At 36.3% G+C, this 22,801-nt stretch overlaps 1 protein-coding gene across 3 annotated transcripts in view; it reads left to right on the top strand.

Moving 5' to 3' along the window:
* The first annotated feature begins 11,292 nt into the window (after positions 1–11,292).
* Positions 11,293–22,801, top strand: part of Frmpd4 (FERM and PDZ domain containing 4) — a 779,038-nt gene continuing 767,529 nt past the window's right edge. For 2 of the 3 annotated variants that reach the window (XM_048796404.1, XM_048796402.1), the window contains exon 1: positions 11,293–11,514. In XM_048796404.1, coding sequence (XP_048652361.1) covers positions 11,420–11,514 — 95 coding nt within the window. In that variant the 5' untranslated portion in view covers positions 11,293–11,419. The remainder of the gene's footprint in view (positions 11,515–22,801) is intronic. The other variant, XM_048796403.1, reaches the window with a different exon arrangement.

A 22,801-nucleotide genomic window follows, 5' to 3' on the forward strand; every position in this document is an offset into this window, starting at 1 on the left:
TGTATACATTCACATGTCTGTATATACCTATCTAAATACTAAACCATGGTGTGAAGTGTGACAAGCCCTTTTAAAAGTGTAAAATTTGAATATTATTTCCTTTTACCCAGGACCTGTTGTTATTGAAGGGCTTATACAATGAAAAGGAGAAATGTAAATTCTACTATTTTCTTTGTACTTGCATTACTAGGCATTACTTTGGACCCTTGCTTTCTTTGCACAGAGCTTTATAAACCATTTGTGTGTTTGTTGTGTGAGGGTTCCCTTGGTTATAACTAAAGAATACAATCTGGAAATTCACTTACCAAGGCACATATCAATTGCAACATACAAATGTATTCCAAGTGCTCTGACATAGCCCTTGATAACTCCTCTCCCTCAGGAAATTTCTGGTAACACACCAGGTTCATGACCTTTAGCCATCCTGATTGAGAGAAGGCACCAGTGGTAATCTTTCTATGACCTAATTAGCAAAGCTTTCTTCTTTCTTACTTTTTTAGACAAAAAAAAAAACCACATTTGAATAGAAGTGCCAATATTTTCATCCAGCACGCCAATGGGTCATGCCTTTCAGAGCATGTTCCCTGCTTTGTAGACACTGACTCACTGCCATGTTGACCAGGGGTTACAGCTACCCCCTGCCTTCTGTTGTGACCTCATCTCACTCCACACTTGTTCTTATCCACCACTTGTTCTTATACCAAACAAGTTTCTGTCTCAAGACATTTTCACTGGTGATTCTTATTACTAAAATCCATGTGAGACTTTTTCCTTGCCATCTTGCAGGCCTTTTACCAAAAGTCACATCCTTGGAGTGGCCTTCCTGAATAGTTTTTCGTTTTTACATACCCCCTTTTCTTTCTTGATAGGCCTCCTCTATTCCATTACTCTCTTTTTTTTTTTTTTACAGAGATTACCACTAATTAATATCCCCTACATTCTACTTTAAAATTCTCTACTTGTCTCTACTGTTCATCTCTATATCTCCAGAGTGCTATCAATGCACAATTGTATGTATTTGGAAAGATTCAATGAATGACTCAACACTGCCCTGCCCTTCTGCTTCACTTGGGTCAGCCCCTTAGGATCTAGTCTCATTTGTTTCTAAAAGAATTTTTCCCCATGACATGATTTGGCAGAGATACTGTATTAGGAAAGATGGGGTGACAGTAAGTGAGCAAAAGGCTGTGAGAATACTCTGGAAGTAGCATGCATGAAGCAGGGACTAGAGCTATCCTTAGGCTCATGTATACTAATGAAATTTCTAGGTCACCTAAGATTTTGGAACCATAAACCTACAAATGCAGATATGTTGTGCTATTAGTACTACAAGAGATCATAATTTTCTGTATCACAGATACTCTTCATAAGCAGAAGTTTGATTTCCAACTGAAGATGTTTTCTTATGACATAATTAGGAGAGATAGCTAAGTTCTAAGCCCATAGACAAAATACTACAATCTGAATTTGGAGTCAGCCATATCAGCTATGGCAGAATTATCCACCATCCTACTTCCTATCTTAGATAAATGAAGAAATATATAGATAAATATAACAAGTAACAGAGGCTATGTCCAACCTGGCTTTGGGTTTAGTAAACTATGGCCCATAAGCCAATTCCAGACCACCACCACTTTTTGTAAATAAAGTTTTAATGAAACATTACCATGATCATTGGCTTAGATTTTATATCATATACTACAACAATAGGGCTGAATAGGTACAACAGACTGACTGAGCATAAAACCTAAAATATTTATATCTGGCCCCTTATAGGAGAAATTTGCTGAACCCCAGGCTGGAGAAAGTCACTTTACTTCTCTAGGTATTGATTTTGACCTTTGTAAAAATGAGTTGAATAAAGTTATTAATGTTCAAGATCCTCTTCAGAGATTACATTTGAATTCCCTAGAATTTAAGGCACTACATCCATAAAGGAAATTAAGCTGATGTTGACTGAAGTATACACTCTCTTCTCAGAACACATGTGATTTTTAGAAGTTATATTATCATTAAATGGATGCAAATTTTACCACATATACTGCGAAGACATGGAGTATTCCATGTTGAGTTCATTTCTGTGGGTTGGTGTTTAAGTGCTTGGAGCAATCGACTCTTTGTGCTGCCTAGTGTCTTCTGCCTGCCTTTCCCAGGAGCCTTACTAATAGTAGAGGAACTCTGAGAACTCCAATAAATGGGCTGGCTTACAATCTATAATGCTTTAAATGTGGGTCCAGCATATTGAGTTAAGAAGTAAAAAAAATAATGTTAATATAACATTAAAATGCCAATTGAATTTCTTTGACTTGCTGTGAGGTCATTTATGGGCCAGATACAAAAAAAATATTAGTCATTATCATAGGAGAAAAACTGGTTTGTGAAGAAAAATTTGTCTTCATTAAATTAGAATCAATTGCATTATCTTGTTTGGTTTTCTTGTCTTGGTTTAAATAATAAATGCTTAAGCAAATAAAACCTCATGAATACCTTTACAAGATCATTAGATCTGTACATTTTTTTCAAGAGATAAAATTTGCATTGGATATTTCTTCCTGTACCTATTATTTTCTTCTCTATTACTACTGACTGTACCCTATATCATGGTTCACATAATGTGATTATCACTATCAAATCATGCAGTCAAGGGTTGCTAAGAAACAGCATAAAAATAAGTAACATACATTAAATTGTTATATGAATATAAAAGTGAGTTGCAATTTAGGTACTCTGTTTTTCATTCATTAAACATGTGTTGAGTGTCTATTATTTGGCAGTTTTTCACCAGAAGCTGGAAAAGCTTAGTTTTATGTTATACAGATCTATAGAAATTTGTAAGCTTCATGCCATGATCCCACTTGATTATCACTGCAAAGGTCAGGAGAGTATTAGATGTAGGATTCTGTTCATTTCTTCAGTTTGTGTGGGAATTTCCTGGAGGAATACCAGAATGGTTGAGTGAAGAAGTCTCAGCCTGGTAATGCCCAGAGATGCTCTGTCTTCCCCCAGGTGAGGTTCTATATATTGGTGTTGGCATAGACGGAGAAAGCTAGGCATATTGTTGATCTGAGGGACGAACAGAGCAAAAGGGCAATGACATGGTGTTGGGACAGGACAACCTCTGCATCCTGCTGTGTCTCCCAGACCTCAGTAGGAGGCTGGATTTTCAGTTCACAGTGGGAGGGACTCCTTTCAGTTTATATTATAAATACCCATTAACTAGTATAATGGGTATTATACTAGTTAATATAGTTAACTCTGCTGCTTGGCAGTATCCCATTTGAAACCAAATTCAAAGAGCTGCTTTTTCCTTGAGATATGAAGTGGTAAAACCAGGGGTATATGAAATGTGAAAATCCTTTGCAAATCATCCTTCACTGTTCCACGGTGATCTGATAGTACTAGGACTTATAATAGGTAACCCTTTGCCATTAGACAAGAAGCTCTGTGAGCCCTAACATCTTCTTGTGTGAAATGAGGGAATTGGATTTCATTGTCATTTAAGTCTTACTCAGTTCTTACTTACTATAGTTCGGGGACTTATATTTGACTCCCAAGTAATTCAGTTTATACAGGGCTTATACTTCAGAGATATCACAGTAACAGATGCTGTCATGACAGTGCCTGCTTACATCCTCTTGGCACTCACCATCTCTGCTGGCTTTTGCTGCAAGCACCTATGACTCTCTGCCAGAGGCATTTATCTGGCTTCCAAGACACACTTGGCTGGAAATTCATGGGAGTTCAAATCCCCAGGAGCAGTCCTCAATTAATGCCAAATGTGAACTGAAGAAAGATACCCCAGCATCTTTGTCCGATGGGGGATACTCGTCTGAAATTGTTTTTCACCTATTCACAGCAGTAACTTGGTTAACGCATACTGTGTTGGCTTTCTTTCTTTTCCTCTCTTTTCTTATCTCCCAAATAAACCAGTTGCACTGAGATCTCTATTTCAGTGTCTACATCTGGGAAAACCCAACTGAAGACAAGTACCAAGCAAGTTGCTATGATTCATCTAGTAACATGTATATGAATTCGCAGTGGGCAATTCCCTGAGGAATGTATTTTATTTGCCCTCATGAGGGTTCCCAGATTTTGTAAATAAAAATATAGGACCCCAGTTAAATCTGAATTTCAGATAACACATAATTGTATAGGATATTTCCCATCCCAAATATTGTATAAGATTATGAGATAGACTAAGAAATATTCTTTGTTTATTTGAAATTCAAGTAAAATTAGGGGAGTTTTTTAATTTTATTTGTCTTCTATAGTCCCAATTCTTATTGAGGGCATTGAGCATTACACCTACACTGAATTCCAGAGCTGGGGAAGGTGAGGGGGAGTTGGCACTGCCTCAGAAGATAGAGAGTGTGGAGGGAGCCAAGCACACCTAAGTAACAGTGTCCAGGGGTAAAGATGGATCAAGAATCAAATAGTAGATGGGTGTGGGCTGGTGGATGAGGAAGTATCAATTTGAAGGACCAGGCAGGGAGATGAATACAACAAAACTGCTGCCAGCAGCCTCAAACATTGTTACTAACTTGCATTATTCATTTCTCTAGCCCTACTGGCTAGCATAGTGCCCCACTCATTTTTGATTCTCAGTAAACATTGAATGAATGATGACAGGAAAGGAAGATTGATGGAAATTTGAAATTCTTCCACTGAGTTTTATGGAAAATGGTGTCCACTGAAAAATGCCCAGGGCCATTTTAAGCAATGACTTGCATCTGATTATAGATGCATAGAAAATAAGAATTAGTCTGTGAGTTTAAATAATGAGTTTTTTTCTAATTCTTTCCTCATTTTTCATTGCAGGAACAATTCAACTTAAATCTTTTGTGGCTAGATAGATTTTTGAATGCCATTTGTATGTTCAAGCTAACTTATTTAATAGCTAACTTATCTGAACCTTGAACAATATTACTGAAGCATTTAGATAGAGATAAAGTTTGGGAGAAAATTTTCATTCAATTTCAGAAGACTAATCAATTTACATTTTAAATGACATTTCCTTTTCTTTCTTCTACAAGGACATAAAAGGGAAGATAAAATCTCATTCTATGTTCATTAATTCTAAGTGTAGTTTCAAAGTTGAAAAAAGGTTGTTTATTTCCTCAGCAACCTATGTGATATCTTCCTTGCTCTTTTACAGAGAAAGCTAAGGGGCATTGAAAAATAAATGACAGAATGTAGATAACACAAAGTAGTGCCAACTTTTTCTTAGGTTTTGTCAATGCCAGTTTTTATTGTGACTAGAGAAAAACTTCTTTACAAAACAGCAAACAGGCTATTCTCCAAAGGGTAGTTTCAACTTAAAATCATCTATTCTGTGGATGATGTGTTTTTTTAAGTGAACATATTTACCCATGCTAACACCCTATCAGCCACCTGAGAAAGGCAGTAACTGATCACAGGATCAGTTCTTCAGACCAAATGTAAAATATATTTTTTAAAGATTAAAATTACTAAAGAGGTAAATAAAGCTACAAAAGTGGAGCATAATGTAAAACAACAAGTATTGGAAGAGGATGTGGAGAAATTGGAACTCTCGTGCATTGCTGGTAGAAATACAGTATAGTCGTTATGGAAAACAGTTGGACAGTTCTTCAAATATTAACCATAGAAATTCCATATGAGATGGCAGTTTTACTCCTAGGTATATGACTAAAAAGCCCCAACTCCTCAAAATCACAAAATGTTTTCTCTATATCCCACATTGTTGAAGACTGTATTTCTAAAAATTTCATAAAATTTGGTTTATAAGCTCTTTGGACTACTTTAGAATGCTTACTTCCTAAGATCAGGAACAAGGCAAGGATTTCCACTCTTACCACTGCTATTTAACTTTATATTGAAGGTTTTAATCAGTACCTTAAGGCAAGGAAAAATGGAAAAAAATGAAAAAGGTTAAAGTTAAGTAGATTTCATTTGCAGATTATAATATCTATTTAGAAAATCCAAAATCCTACTAGAATGGGTTTAGGAAAAGTACAGTACAATATCTCTATAATGATGAACAATCAGAAACTGAAATTAAAAAGGATAACATATAATAATACCATCAAGAAACATGAAATGTTTAGGGATGAATTTACCAAATGATGTGTCACATCTGTACATAGAACACTATAAAATATTGCTGAGGGAAATTAAAGAAGACCTAAATGAACAGGGAGATCATATCTATGAAGACTCAATATCAATTCCTTCAACTTAAGATTCAACACAATTCTAGTTCATTTCCCACAGGATCTTTTGTAGACATTAATAAGCTACATGAAAAATTCATATGGAAATACAAAGAAACTATAATAATTCAAAAAACGTTGAAAAAGAAGAACAAAGTTGGAAGACTTACATTACTTGATTTCTAAGCCACAGTTACTAAGATATTGTGTTATTGGTGGAAAAGATAGATGTATATAGCTTGATGGAATAAAGTAGAATCCAGAAATGTACCCACAATTATATGGCTAGTTCATTTGAAACAAAGATACCAAGGCACTTCAATGTGGAATGGATAATATCTTCAACCAATGATGCTGGAACAACTGGATAGCCAAATTTGAGAAAATGAATCTCCATCCATATCATATGCTATATATAAAAATTAAATATAAGTTTAAATGTCAAAGTCACAACTACAAAATACCTTGAGGAAAAAGTAGGGGGGAAATCTTACTGACCTTGGCTTTGGCAAATATTTAAAAATAAGACACAAAATTGGAAGTTATTAAAGAAGAAAGCAGATAAATTGGACTTGGTCAAGATTTTAAGAGATGATCTTCAAAAGATACATGAAAATGAAAAGACAAGTAGAAAAACATGTTCACAAAACAGGTATTCAAAATAAGACTTATATGTGGATTACATAAGGAACTTATACAACTCAATGTCATGAGCACAACTTGATAAAAAAGATGCTTCATGAAAGAAAGTTTATTGAAAGAAAATACATAAAAAGTAACTGAAAAAGCAAGATAAACAGCAAGAAGAATCATCAAAGGAATTTAGGTTTCCTGGGGACAAGGATGAGGTGCATGTAAAGTATGCTCCCAAGCCTGGTGTTTGTAAGTTGAAGACTGCCTGTAAAATTACACCGAAACTGAGGGGCTAGGGATATAGTTCAGTTGGTAGAGTGCTTGTCTTGCATGCACAAGGCCCTGGTTCAATCCCCAGCACCACCAAAAAAAAATTACACTAAAACCAAAATGACATGGGAAACTAACTGAAGGATCACCAGAGACCTTTCTCTTTCTTTGTTTCTCATTTTTTTTTTTTTGGAGGGTCGGATGACTGGGGATTGAACCCAGGGGTAATTTACCACTGAGCTACATCCCCAGTCCCATCTATTTATTTATTTATTTATTTATTTTTCAGACATTGCTGAGGCTGGCCACAAATTTGCAATCCTCCTGCCTCAGCCTCCCAAGTTGCTGGGATTACAGGTGTACACCACCATGCTCAGCCACCAGAGATTTTCCTAAAATTCCCAGATAATAAAACAATTCTCTTTGAACTAAAGATGGAATGCTATCCAGTTCCATGACCCTTGAGTCCCTAGCCAATGAGTCTGATAGACGTTGTTCATGTTTAAACTTTGAAAATATACTTTCATTTCCCCTACCTGTTAAATAAGAAAGTACCATATCCTCTCATTGAAGTTTGGGCATGAATAACCATATGTGATTCCTTTTACAAAGTAAGGGGGAAGTGATCATTGAAAACAATCCTTCTGAGGAATGGAGTGTGAATTTTTTAAGAATGAAAGTGGCTATATATGGGATTTAAAATCTCAGTTAATATGCCTGCCTGGAAAGCCTCATTAACATTTTTTTCCTCCTTGAATGAGAGGCAAAAAATGACAAAAATATATTTTAAGCTGATATATTTCTTCACTTGTACATAATTAAAATTTATTGAGCTATTACACTATGTGCCCCATGATAAGCACAGCATGACAATGGTTTCTTTATGGGGGGGTTGTTTTGTTTTTGCATTGAAGAACTTGATCCAGTAGGAAAAAAAATTACTTATTTTGATTTTTATTATTTAAAGTCTGCTGTGGTTTGGCCCATTGTTCTAGGTTATATCCATGAACAAAGTAGACAAAACTTGTTACCCTCATGGGCTTGGATATATCAGAGATAGTGAGCACAAGTATCTGTGATATAATATAGAATGCAATAGCAATTTTTACAGAGAAACAGAGTCTTCAGAATTAATGAAGAGAGGAGAGTCATTCCCTTGGTGAAAGTAGAAGGCATTACAGAAGGTAGGATATGCATTGGATGTTTAAGGAAGAATTGGTTTTGATCTAGAAGAAGGAAAATGATTTTCTAGTGGGAGAAAGAGAAAAAAAATGTTTGAAGATTGAAAATAATGGGAGCTAATTGCATTACTTAAGCTAAGTGGCCCTGAAATTATGAGAAGGGGAAGAAGAAAGGGAGGGGCAGAAAAAAATAAAAGGCTAAAGAGAGAAGATAGGACTGAGGACTGAGGATATTATCCAAAGAGCCAAAGATCTTTGAATAATTCTCAACATACCTAGAGGACTATAACATTATTTTCTCAACTATAAGAAAGTATTTTTACTTATTTCTCTATTACCTAGTACAAAAGGAATAATTATGTTTACAAGATATTTTAAAGACCTGCAATTAAATTACACCTTTAATTGTTTAAAAAACTTCTAATTTTATATAAACAAAAATTAAAACATGATATGAATTTTTTCAAATTGGCTGCTTATGAATATTTCCTTTTTTTAGTACTGGTGATTAAACCCAAGGGTGTTTTACCACTGAGCCACAAATCCAGCCCTTTTTGCATTTTATTTAGAGGCAGTGTCTCACTGCATTGCTTAGGTCTTTGCAAAGTTGCTGAGGCTGGCTTTGAACTTATGATCCTCTTGCCTCAGTCCTCCCAGAGCCACTGGGATTACAGTTGTGCACCACTACACCTGGCTCATGGATATTTCCTTTATCATCTCCCTATATAATCATACACACACGCCTTTCCATGTAGAGTCATGTGATCTAATTCTTTTGTATTTGTTGCCAGGCCATTTGATAGGTATAACCAGTTATGATGTAAAAAAAAATTAGTAACACAGTTGGTAGCTTTCAACTTTATTAAGAAATGAGTGTTTCCAAGTTTAAAAAAGGAAAGAAAAATCCACAACTTACAACCAAGAAATAGAGCTGGAAAATACCCCAGAAATAAGAGTCTTGGTTTCTTGAACTTTCTGCTTCCTAGACCTTGCTCTCATCATCAGGGCTACTCTGAGCACCCTGGGTATTTCCCAAGCAGTAAGATTCTTTTTTCTAGACTCCAGTCCCTAGAAGGGAGCAAGGTTCACCCATAGGAGAACATTGTTCTGCTGTGCTAACATTTAGCCTCTTATTATCTCAAAGAAAATGGGACATACCACCTCTTTTCTGCCCACTCACTTCCCTTTCCCATAAGAATTTTAAATCACAAATCTCAGACCTTTAGTGACTGACCACACTAATCTCCAAAATAAGCCCTGGAGTGGATATAAAGCCATGTTGACACAATTTACCACTGGAGGAAATTTGCCTTCCTTTTGACCAGTCCCATTCCCAAGACAACTTCCATTCTGCATTATTTTGCCCTCTGGCATGCCATTTTTCTTAATGAGATACCATCACCTGTGGACTTGCTGACTGCACATTTGCTTGTGAAATCATCTACCTATTTTTCTCAGTGTTGGAGTTAAATAAACTGCTTTGAGTATACTTAATTGAAAAGAGCCCCCCCCCCCCNTGTACTAAATACACACTGTTTATTCAGCCCCCCCCCCCCACACACACACACTGTCTTTTTTTGCAGGAAACTAATGCTATTAAGGAAAAATCCCAATTGGGGTTGGTTAAGGTTACAAAACTCTGCAGGAAATATATATTCTCATTATATCTGCCTTGATTTGCTTTGCTCTCAAAGATCAGCTAGGAATAGTTTGCCAGAACAGACCCTTTTTGCAATGAAATGACAGAAACCAAGGTAAAATAAAGAATGTATAATAAAAGAGAAATGAACGTATTCCCAATGTTTTGGAAACTGGAATTTTGGTTGTGAGAGGTTTGGCAAATGTCACTGGAGATTTGATATTCCCCTATTTTAAATGTTCCTCCATTTTGACAAGTCTAACTACCCGCACTTGAGGATATGAGTCCTATGTTTCACCCAAAGCCTTGACTGTTTACTTACTCTTTGCCTTTGGAATGAGGCCATCTCAGATGTAACATTCCCATGGAACAGCACAGTAATATTCACCCTCTTTGAGCGATCATACTAAAAACTGTGTCTAGAGCAGTGGTTTCAACTGAGGGTGATTCTGCTTCTCCTGGGGCTATTTGCCAGTGTCTGAAGACATTTTTTTTATGATTGCAAGGAGAAGGTACTACTGATATCTACTGAGGTGAGCCAAGGATGCCACTAAACAGCCTATAATGCACAGGATAGCCCCCTACAACAAAGAAGTATCTAGCCCCAAAATTCAATGTTGAGGCTAAGACATTCTGATCTAGAGAAAAAGAGGCATTCCATATCACCCATTAGAGTATGCCTCAAATATCTCCTGCCATGGGAAGCCAATGCTTTCTAAAGGCTTTCTGGATCAGCATTTTCCCACTGAGTTTAAACTTCTGGGTAGAATCTAGCATTAAAATTGGCAGCTTTCAAATAGCTTTAAGGTAGATGTGTTAAATCTCAAATTTGGATGAAACCCAAGAAAGCCAGGGGAGATGTTCAGCAGCACTTTGAAATCTAGGAGGGATGTGAGAACTGTGTGCAGGTGGCTTCATTCCAACTTGGAGCGCCAAATATCCCATAGTGAATTCTCTCATGGGAAGGAGCAAATTACTCATTTTCATCAGAGGTAAATGCTGAAACTGCAGTATGGTTTCTTCAAACCTTCAGAAGTTGTCACTTTATTCCCAGTGTAATATCACTTCAATTTTAACTGCACGGGTTGTCCTGATTTGTAAGGGTCAGTGGAAGAACTCTGATTAAAGCCCTTGTTTCTGGACTTGTCCTTTTCTGTATTTCATGATGAATCTGATTTTTTTACCCTTTAATTAGTAACCTGTGCACCTTTGCTAATAGTCGGAAAAAAGTCCCTGTTAATAATTTACAAAAGACAGATCTATTTCTCTTTTGCATCCTCAAATGTCTCAAAGCATGTGATGGTTTAAGTATATCTGGTTTCCAAGTAGCTGAGTGATGAAATATGATTGGCTTCTCAGTATCGATTCCTCCTCTCCTTCCTCTCACACTCTTCTTGGATAGCATTTGTTTGTTAGAATACAATCATTCTTCTTATAAAAGAATAAAGAAAAGGATTCTTTCTTTTCATCCTCAGGAAAAAAGTAAACTGTTTGGGCTTCCTACTATGGAGGAGGATCTTGAAGGAGAAAATTGGCAGACCTTCTCCAGTCCCTGGGGCTTCAGCAAGGCAGCAGAGGATGAAGGACAACATATTTGCCAGTGAGTAATGGTCTTCAAGTAAAAATATCAGGGGTCTTTTTGTTGTTTTCTGAGATTAGCTCGTGCTCTTCAGTAGGGTGAATTTATATGGTCAAGGGTTGAAAGCTGCGTCGTAGAATTATACAAGAATGATGCCTTTGATAAAAAGGTGATGGGGTCCTTCTGAGTTTTGTTCAGACAATTCTAATGCTTAAAAAGAATTTTAGAAGCAAGGCAGGAATAGCCTGTAAAACAAACATGACTTTGGTTGTTTATTTCCTTAAGAATAGATGTCCAGAGACACTTTTGAGAAAAGAAAAACTCATTTTAGCTGCTTGTTCATATATGTAGGATAATAATGGACTATAATTCAGAGTAAACTTTTGACTGCACTTTTTTTAAAAAAAAATTTAGTTGTAGATGGACAGCATGCCTTTATTTTATTTATTTTTGTATTCGGTGCTAAGGATGGAACCCAGTGCCTCACACATGCTAGGCAAGTGCTCTGCCACTGAGCTCCAGTCCCAGCCCTTGACTGCACTTTTTACAAGGGAAATTGGATTGTGCTATTTATTTTCTTTTAAAATTGTATCTTCTCCATGACAAATGTTATCTATCAGGATGAAAAGTTTTGATTTTTAAACAAAAAGTACTATGTTGGCATTGCAAATTTGTTTGTATTTAATTGCTTCTTTATGTTCAATGGTCTTGATAAATAAGTCTTTCTCCTTTGCAAAGAAACACAATTTTACAGAAAGTTCAGATTACTGCTGAGTGACTTAGATTTTTATAAATGTAATTTTTTTCTTGGGGTTGTCTAACTTTCAAATGCGAGAAATTCATCAGTAATGCATACACTTTGGAAGACGGGTTGGAAAGTTTCCAGTCGTTCTGCTATTTAATGTTTTCCCATTAATCACTGGCACTGTATTATAAGCCACTTATGAATTTGTTTAAGTGATATTCTTTCCATAGATTCTATGAGTATTGAGTATTTAAACGTTGCAATAAGAACATTATGTGCAAGTCCAAGTATAGAGAAACTGCCACAGGCTAAGAGAAGCTCTCCAAATTCATAAAAATCATTGCCCTTGACTTTTACTTCCTGGGACTTTGAGCCAAATAGGTTTGAGTTGCCATATTTTTCCATGACAATAATTGCTTGGTGGTACTATTTGTATAGAACAGTTTTGAGATGGGATCTCTTTCTGCTGAGCATCTCACGGTAAGGAAAAATTAGAAATAGATGTTGTTATTCTATGGCACTAAAACACATGAGTCTGACATTTTGAAACTAGCTACTGTGATTCCAACGAGCTACTGTGTGCTCGTGACATGATTTCATTGGATAAATTTTATTTTTAGTATACAAATTTTCCTCCTGATTTCTACTTCAAGGTGAAATGACTGTATATTTGGGATATGGAAAGTGACTACTTATAACATGGGATCCTGGCATTGTGCCTCTTATCTTGCCTAGCCAGCAGCATTCAAAGAAATAGATTAAGCTTCAAGCTCACTGAAGCATATTGTTTATGGGTTTAGAAGAGTGTAGGTAACAAAAAAGATTAGAAATATTTGAAATCAAAATACTAAGGCCAAACCACTGAATTCCAATCCAGTACTTTTGCGGTCATAGTTTTAATTCCATGTACCTAGTAAAAGATATTGTTTTATTAGAATCAGTGCTAGATATGTCTCTAAAGACTGAAGTTCTTTGTTTTCCCTGAATGCAGTTAAACATTTGATAGTCATTAGATGATTCAGATTAGTATACATTTTTGTCTTTTACACATAAAATACTATTTAATTTTTATGAATAAACATAAAAAGCAACTATTATTATAACTTCAGCTCAGGCTTCTGGTAAGGATGCTCTGAAGTGTGGTACTAAGTAAATATGGTTCAAGATTCAATGGAGGGTTTTAATTCTCAGAAAGCCAGAAGTGATAATAGTCCAGTTTGCTTGGTTCAGTCCCACCTGTGCTGCTGACTTCACAAGAATAAGATCTAAATCTTTAGTCTGTCCTTCAATCAATAGTTTAGGTTTTCTACACTGAGAGTTCTCGTAGTCCTCCATCTGTGTGCCTTATGGCTGATCTGAAGGAGTTATCAAAAGACTGATGTGGAGAAATGGTTTTCTTTCTTGAAGATTTATAACTCTTCAAAATTAAAGCAGTTGAAGTTTTTGTTGGTTAAATATTGATGAGAATCTCTACCTCAGGAGATTGTGGGGAACAAGTGAATCACTAAGAGCAGCTCCTAGCACAGTTTCTGGCTCATATAATGATCTAGTTTCTGGTAGTGTTTCTAATACTAAGAGTGTTAATACTAAGAGTGGTGAGAGTAGAGCCTTCCCCAATCTTGTTTGCAATCTTTCAAGTTCAGTTTGAGTGAAAGCTGTATGATGGCTATAATAATATTCTAATAGAAAGAATAATTCATACAGAATTTGAGAAGAGGAGGCCATACAGGAGAGCAAGAGTGAGTATAATATGTCAAACTTTTTCAATTTTCATTTTTTAAACACAAAGCTTAGTGAAGGTATAATGAAAATAAGACCCCTTATTAGTAGATATTAAAAACAAAAGTAAAAAATGAAATGAGTTAATTTCAGTTCAATAAATATTTATTGAGAACCTAGTACTGTGCAAAGTGCTGGAATATGAAGATAAAGGCAAGGCTATAATGAGATGCCACACTACACCTCCTAGAAAGGCTAAAATAAAGATGCTGGCAATGCCAAATACTGGCAGGAATGTGGAAAAACTGGAACTGTCACACATTGCCAGAACAATTTACCAGCAAAATAGGACAGCTAGTTTGGAGACAGTTTGGGAGTTTCTCATAGTGCTAAACATATTTGCCTTAAGACTCATATGATCCCACTAGAGGATATTTCCTCTAGAAAAATGAAAACTTAATTTCACACAAAACCATGTTTTTACAACTCTATCAAAACGTTCTCAGACTGGAAACACCCAAATATCCTAATATCCTTTAGTGAATGGACAAACTGTGTTAAATCCTCATAATGGAATACAACTAAGCAATAAAAAAGAAACTATTGATGTATACAACACATTAGATGAATGTCAAACGCATTTTGCTGAATGAAATAAGCTGGTTGCAACAGATAACACACAGAATAGTCCATTTATATAACATTTTCAAAAAAAGATAAAACTATAGTGACATAGAACAGATAAGTGGGTGTCAAGGGTTAGGGGTGGCATGAGAGTGTGACAACACCTTCTTATCCTGATTGGAATTCTGCATCCAGATTGTGGTCATAACCCTATACATTTGATAAAATTTATAGAACTATTCGCAAGGAAAGTGAATTTTACTTCATGGTATTCTAAAACATGAAAAATAACAATGTAAGTTTCTTACCCTTAAGAATTTCATAGATTGAGTGAGGGTCAAACACAAATATAATACCAGTGGAGTGAATGTAATGAAGACTTCCTTAGAGCAGAACTTCTAACCAGTGTGACATGCCATGCTGGTATGCCATGAATGGGTGATAAATGTACCCAGATATTGCTGCATAAGTATTATGGGGGCCAGAGACTCAGGTCATATCTGCCCTCAATCATTTTCTATGTTTTCTAAAATATAAATAAGTGTGGAAAAAGTGCTAGCTTAAGTGAGATCAAAGATAAAGAACACTGCATGATTGATTGGGATACTGCACTGGGAATTAAATGATAAGGAGTGATAGGAAGGCTAAAAGAGGGTACAGGCTTATAGATGACTTTGTATAACAAATGGGCATTTTGTTGTGATAGTAGATTCTGAGCATTAGAGGTAATGAGGATGAGGCAGCAGAGAGTAGGCTGGAAGGATAACATAATGTGAGGAGGTATATGGTTTGTCTTAACTATCAAGTGCCTGTAAACAGAAAACTTTCTTCATTTTTTTCATCAATTATTATTTCATTCACTACTTCTTTGCTGAGCACTCACTAAAGGCCAGGCACTATTCTAGGACCTAAGGATCCAAGTGACAAAACAATGGCCCAGCTCTTATGGAGCTGATATTTTAAGGTCTAAATAAGCAAAACTTTGGAAAATTTATTATATTGTAAAGTATCTCTGCAACATCTAGGTTAATGATATCTAGTAGATGGTAACTGTGAAGAGCAGTAGTCTGTGCTGAAAATACAAATTGGGGGCCACTAGCACAGAGACAGAAATGGGAGTCTTAAAAGTTGGTTAAGTAATATAATTTTTTTTACCACAATTCTCAAATGATTTTCCATCAGGACTTGTCCTTATGTGAGAATTGGTGAGATGTTTTCTAGTTCATGCCACAATCTCAAGGGTGCTCATCTACCAATACTCTTTTTGTTCTTACATTCTGGTAACAAGCTCCCTATCTTCCTAGAATAGACTGTCTTAAAATCAATACATACTCTGACATGAAGATGATTATACTAAGCTTTAGGGGGAGTGGGATAAGAATAGTAGACCTGGTCCTTGTTCTGGAAACACTTAGTGTCTATAAGGAAAATATCACCCCTATATACTTTATGATTGTTTATGGCACTTGAGTACAGCCATAAGCAAACAAGCAGAAATTCTAGGCTGTGAAGAAGACTTAATTCTCCAATACGTACACACAGGCTGAGTTGTAAAGCAGTCATCAAGTACACTTCCAAAAGGAGCATGTTCTGAAGTCAGTTACTGATGATGTGAATTCACAGTGGTTTGGAATGGCATAAGCCCAATTTTTGGGTTTGACTTTGAATAATGTAGATGAGCATTTGGTGTTTCATTTTAGTGAACAAAATTGGCCAGCTGTGTTGTTAGAGCTATTGTGACTCAAGTACCTTTTGATGCACCATGTTGAGGAAGCTCAAAAAAACAAACCATTAAAATTCCAGCTGTTCTGATAACTAGGAAATAAAAGAAAATGGATTATGCTTTTTTTCATCCTGAGTCCTCATATTCCCTGTGATGGAATTGGGATAAATTGAGAGGTTCAGAGGTGAGGCAGTAAAGGAGTACAGTTTAGGAAACTTGTGGCAGGTAATACATCCATGAGGGAGAGTCATTTGCTTACCCTTGGCTTATCCTTAGCTCATAAAGGACTTTTGGTCATTCTTAGCTAAGTGACTGCTTATTTTGGGGAACACTATGGACTTTTTAAGTGACTGGTCTACATGTCAGGTTAATTAGTTTCACCTCTAAAATTACCATGGGTTCTACTTGTTTATATTCAGTAAAGAGTTACAACCATAGAGATGAAAAATTGTGATGCATTTTTGTACAATGAAGCAAAATGCATTCTGCTGTCATATATACCTAATTAGAATAAATAAATTAATTTTAAAAAAGAAGTATACTTACTTAACTACATATTTAACTTATTTCCTTTTTCCTTTTGAGAATTGAGGGTATAGACACCTCTGCTATTTTGAAGGTGTCTTGATTGCACTCAGTTTCATTAATCAGCATCATGTTGAATACTAGAGGGAAAGAGGAGGAAGAAATTATGTGTCATTCTCAGTTCCATGCTACATAGGAAGTCTTCAAATAAATTCCTAACAGTTTTTCACCATAAAATATTCATTTGCTTATATTCATATGATAAATTTCCTTTGAGTTGTTGGTTTTAAGAGATAGTTGAGATGCCTTTTGAGACTTAGTTCTAATAGACTTTAAAAATCTTTATTGTCTCTTTTATTATAAAATTATACTTGTGAAATTTTTTTAAAATACTGAAATGAATAAAATAGCAAGTGAATTCTGTATAAGGGAAGAGAAGTATAGAATAAGGACCAAGGATGTCTGTTGTGTGTATGACTTGGTAATGAATTTGGTGATAAAACAACAATTTCACATTTTGGTGGGGCCCTTTTGACAAGGGACCTCTTTCTAAATGGTTGAGTACTAGTGTTCCTTGAATCCAGGGGCTCAGCAAAATGGATAAATCAAAACCACTGTCTCATTCTACTTCTGTGCATATTTCCCAAACAATTGAAAGCAGGATCTTGAAGATATATATGTACACCTATGTTTATAGCAGTATAATTTGCAATAATAGCCATAAGGTGGGAAACATCTTAAGTGTCCATAAGTGGATGAATGGATAAGCCAAATATAGATATTTTCCAAGGTCCCTGGTAGACTCCTTAAACCTCAGGTAGTACCAAACCATATATATATATATATATATTTCCTATACATACATAAATATGATAAATTTTAATTTATATTAGGCACAGTAAGAGATTAATGACATTTGCTAATGATAAAGCAGACCAATTACAACAATGTATTATAATAAAAGTTATTTAAAACTTATCAATTGTTTATTTCTAGAATTTTCCACTGAATATTCTTAGACCATAGTTGACTGTAGGTAGCTGAAACTATGGAAAGTGTAATGGTGGATAGGGGGCTACTACTGAATATGCACACAATGTAATACTATCAAGGCCTTTAAAAGAAGGAAATTCTGATGTGTCTTCCAGTGTGGATGAACCTTGAGGACATTATGCATGGTGAAATAAGCTTGGCACAAAAAAAGCAAATACCAAATACCATATGATTGCACAGATATGAGGTACCTGGACAGAAAGTACAATGGTGGTTGCCAGGGTCTGAGGGAAGTAGGAATAAGGAATTGTTTAGTAAGTGTAGCACTGCAGTTTTACCAGATGAAAGTGTTCTGGAGATTGATTGCACAGCAATGTGAATAAACTTGACATTATTGAACTGTACAGAAAAAAAATGGCTAAGATGCACATTTTATGTTATGTGCATTTAAACATAATTAAATATGATGTTTTAATAAAGCCCCATGTCTACATGCCCTGCTTGGGTGTGTGTATCACTTACACAGATAAAACTTTTTTTCTAGTGCTGTGAGGATCTGAGGTGTTATTTTTGTCACACTCTTTGTCTTCCAATGTCTTCAAAGCAGGGGGCTTCAACAGTAGATTAAGGGGATCTAAGAATTCCTTGAAACCTTTTGGAAATTCTTATCTGTTTGAGCATTTTTCTGAGGGAAAGGGCCCATCACTTCCTTCAAAGTAGCACATGCCCTCCCACCCTTCCCCACAAAACCTTAGAAGCACTACCTAATAGACCACTTCTATTCAATAGACCTTATTAATTTAACTGTGTATCAATCTCATTAACTGTGGATGAAGGCTATTACTTAAAATTTAAGCTGAATGTACATTCAAAGAAAGCAAAATCTTATTAAGGTTCATTAATATTATTGATCATTCCATCTATATTTTCAGTAGTTGAAATGATTTCATGGCCAAAAAAATATTAAACTAAAGTTCTCTGTGAGATGCTCAAATTAGAGAGAGCACTTTATTCTGCCACACCCCTGAGAAAACTAACTATTGGTTAGTTTCTCAATTTTTCCCACACACATCCGGAAGGTATAACTGATACTACCGGTTATCAGTGAGGAGGTGAGGAGTCCTGCTTCCCCACATGTTGAAATTTGAACATTAGAGAAGCACGCTGAGGCAAGCATATAAAGCAAGATTTATTTAAAAAGGGGTAACATAGACTTCTTCCTGCAAGGGAGAAGGGGGCTGTAGTTGGTATCATGGTATCCCAAGAAGGAGGGTTCTGCCCTTTTAATATGTCCTAGGCTTCCTGTGTTCTCCTGCCTTTTCCCCCTTATCTTTCTCCTTCCAGAATAAGTGACTAGTAGGCCCAGGAATGCTCAGTGGGGTGGCCAAAAGGCGGGAAACAGGTGGGCTGAAGGGGGAAGGGCAGGATGGAGCAGCCCAGGACACATTAATTAACAACCTTACAGCTCCCTGTAGGGAGGGACAATTCCTGGGATGGGTTACCTTGGCAACAGGTTGGAGCAGGGGCAGGTTCTGGATAAGATCCCTCAGGGGACAGTCTCCAACTTCCCAGACTCACTTAAAATTGGCTTCCTTGACCCGACCTGACTCGATTTACTTATCTACATTGACTACCAGTCTAATTCTAGCTTCATAACCAGTGATAACTGATGCTTTCAACTCCATTTGTGTTCCATTCATAGCTTTCTTCCAATATGCACTCCAGTTTTCTAAAAACATTTAAGGCATTGACTGAGGAATTTTCTGCTGTCTCAATAAAGTGGGCTTCCAGAAGGAAATAGTTAGAAAATATGTTGGAATTACAGAGAGAAGATGGATTTAAACAAACCATTTTTCCCCTACTGGTTACAAAGCATGGAAAAATTCAATGCTTTGCAAAGCAGAGGTGGCAGAAGGTCTTTCCCCAGGCAATTTGATAGCATGGAAGGATCCTTCTCCAACTGTGACTGTGCTTTGTCCTTTCTGACCCCACTCCCAGGTGAAGATTGTTATCCTGTATTAGAGATAATTGCTGACACAATTGAACACAATCCTCCCAGGGGGTGGAAGATAATGGGTTGTAAATTCTGTGTCTTTAGTATGTTTGCCTGGGAAGACCATCTTCCCCTCTCAATGCGGAACTCAAATCCTCAAAGCAAGGAATAGACCCACACATATACACAAAGCTGGCTCTAGTAATTATGTTTTGATTTTTCTTTGGTTATTTTTCTTTCAGTATTTCTCTATTTTATTATATCATTTGTTTTTAATCTGATAATTTTATCTCAGTCCCAACCCTGCTTTCTGATTCAGGACTGTTTCCTTTCCTTGGAATGTTCTCACTCCTTTCAGTGCTTGAATGTCTCCTTGTGTATGTAGATCTTTCCTGACCACATTCCTTGGATGTCATTCCTACCCACTGCACCTTTCCTGAGGCCCCTGTTGTTTTCTTCCATTACTTAGAATCATATAGCATTCTTATGCCCGTATTGGTTTGTTTATTGTCTGATTTTCCCCAGATTGTGGGTGAGAGGACTGAAGATGGTCACCACATACACCAAATACTTTACATTTTTTTCCAATTCTATTTTTTTTTGTTTTTTTTAACCTTTGAGGTCCTGTGTTGTCATCTTTTGACTTTAACACACACCTCCACAATTTTTACCAGTATTACATCTCTGAAATTCTATTTCTATTTCTGTAGCATGTATTCTACAATATTTTTGTATCCCCAGTTACTAATTTAGTGAATTTATGAGTGTCTTAGAGTTAATAATAATTTTAAAGGTCCATTTAAAATTGTCACTCACTGTATAAAGTACTTTAAGACTTTCTAGAGTGTATTTGTTAATAGGGCTGGTTCATTTTTGTATAGAAAATATCAACACCATTACTCAGTTACATACTTCTTTTTACCCCTCTACTTATCCAAGTTTAAATTGCTCTTCTTTCATTGAACTGTTCTCTGATAACTACAAAATACCTGAGTTCCTTCTAGGTGCTTTATTGTTGATATTAAAATATTTTGATGCAAATATATGTTTAGTGTACTATTATTAAATGATATTTGTTCTCTATTTGTTTTCATTACAACATACTAGCGTTCTTAAATATATTGCATGTTTCTATTCCTATTCCTATCTCATAATCCTGAATAAATATTTATCCATTTGAATTGAATAATAAGTGAGATCTACATGAAGAACTCTATAGATGTAAAGGTCAACTACCAGCATATATTCTGCCCTCCAGTTGATAGATATGTCTCTTTATGAGTCTTTCAAGTGTCCTGGCTTTTAATATTTCTATTTGTGTGTGTGTGTGTGTGTGTGTGTGTGTGTGTGTGTGTATGTGAGTAGAACATGTGAAATAGTTATCAATTTTTGGGTAACAAACCACTCCCAAACATAATAGCTTAAAAATAATGATTTATTATTTTCCACAAATCTGGATTAGGGTACATAGGGTGGTTCATGAAAGAATTCCCCACGCAAAGACACTTGGCCGGGAGAATTCCAATTTTATTGCGAAAAGCAGTGTGCTTATATAGAACTAAGGCGGAGATGGTAGGGTTTAGATAAATGGCAGGCAACCCGCTTATTGGCAAGTTCTTTCAGATATCAGCTCCGCAGCCCAGGAATTAGTTCTCATTGGGGCTAAGGTTCCCCGCCAGCGAGATTTGAAATTGGCGCCGGCGGGAGAGTTCACACGGGCGGGAACTTTTCGAGTCACTGCAGAAAAGAAGAAGGTAGGAAGAAGAGGTGCTTAGGCGCCATGTTGGGGTTTTTTCTCTGGGGTATGGCTGCCGTTTATACTTTTCCCAACAGTTCATCTGCTACATGAGATTGTGGCTGGGGTCCCATGTGTAGCTGCATAAAGTTAGGAGATCAAAATGGGACTGGAATGTCCAAGATGGCTATGCTCATACATCTGATACTTTAGCTGCAATGCCTGGAGGCTGGCAAGCTGCTTTGTCTTTTCTCAATTGGCTGTCTAGGCTGAAATTCTTTACTTAGCAACTGAATCTCAAGAAGGCAAAAAGGAAAGATTTCAGACTTCCTAAGGCCCAGACCTGGAATTCATACATCTTTCTATCTGCCACAATCCCATTGTCCAAATAAGTCAAAGGACAGCCCAAATTCAAGGGGGAAGGTTGCATCTTTCAATGGAAGGAACTGCGGAGTCACATTGCAGAAGAGAATTGGTGGCAGGGCATTGTTGGTGGCCATTTTTTTCCTGCTGATAATTTATCATAACATGGTAGCATGAAAAGATTGTGCAGTTACCTCAATAAACTTTTAAAATTTTGCTTCTGAGAAAACAAGCCTAGAGAAGCGAGATGACCTTCCCAATGTACTACAGCTCTTATTTTAGACCTTGTTACACAAAGTAGTCCCTGGATCAGTAGTATAAATACCACTGGGAGCTCATTTGAAATGCAGAATCTTGGGCCCCATTTAAGACTTTCTTAATCAGAATCTGCCTTTACCCAACATCCCCAGGAGCTCTAAATGACTGGAAACACCATTGCTCTTTTTCACTTCTAAACTAAAACAGAAGACCTACCACCTACCAAAGAAGGGTGTTTTGCAGTTGGAGACTTGAGTCAGTATGTACAAGGCTTTGGTTTCCTTAATGCCTACTATTATTTTTCTAAAGCCCTGCTTTCTGTTCTTTATAAATATTATTGAATTCAATCCTCACAACAACCATGAACAGTAATGATTATAATTTCCATTTTCCAAAACAGGCAATAGATACTCAAAGACAGGTCATTAAGTAACTTTCTCAGGTCACACATACTTGTACACACAGAACCAGAATTCAAACCAGAATTTTCTGACTCTAAACTCCACACTCGTAATTACTGTATCATACCCACTGGCAACTGCCATATAGCACTGGTGAAGGAGTCTAAATGTTTAGAGGAAGAAACTGTTAGAGGGGAGCTGGGGCATGTGGCTGGCTTGGTGAGCTGTC

This window comes from Marmota marmota, unplaced genomic scaffold, assembly GCF_001458135.2.
Source record: "Marmota marmota marmota unplaced genomic scaffold, marMar, whole genome shotgun sequence".
NCBI lineage: Eukaryota > Metazoa > Chordata > Mammalia > Rodentia > Sciuridae > Marmota > Marmota marmota.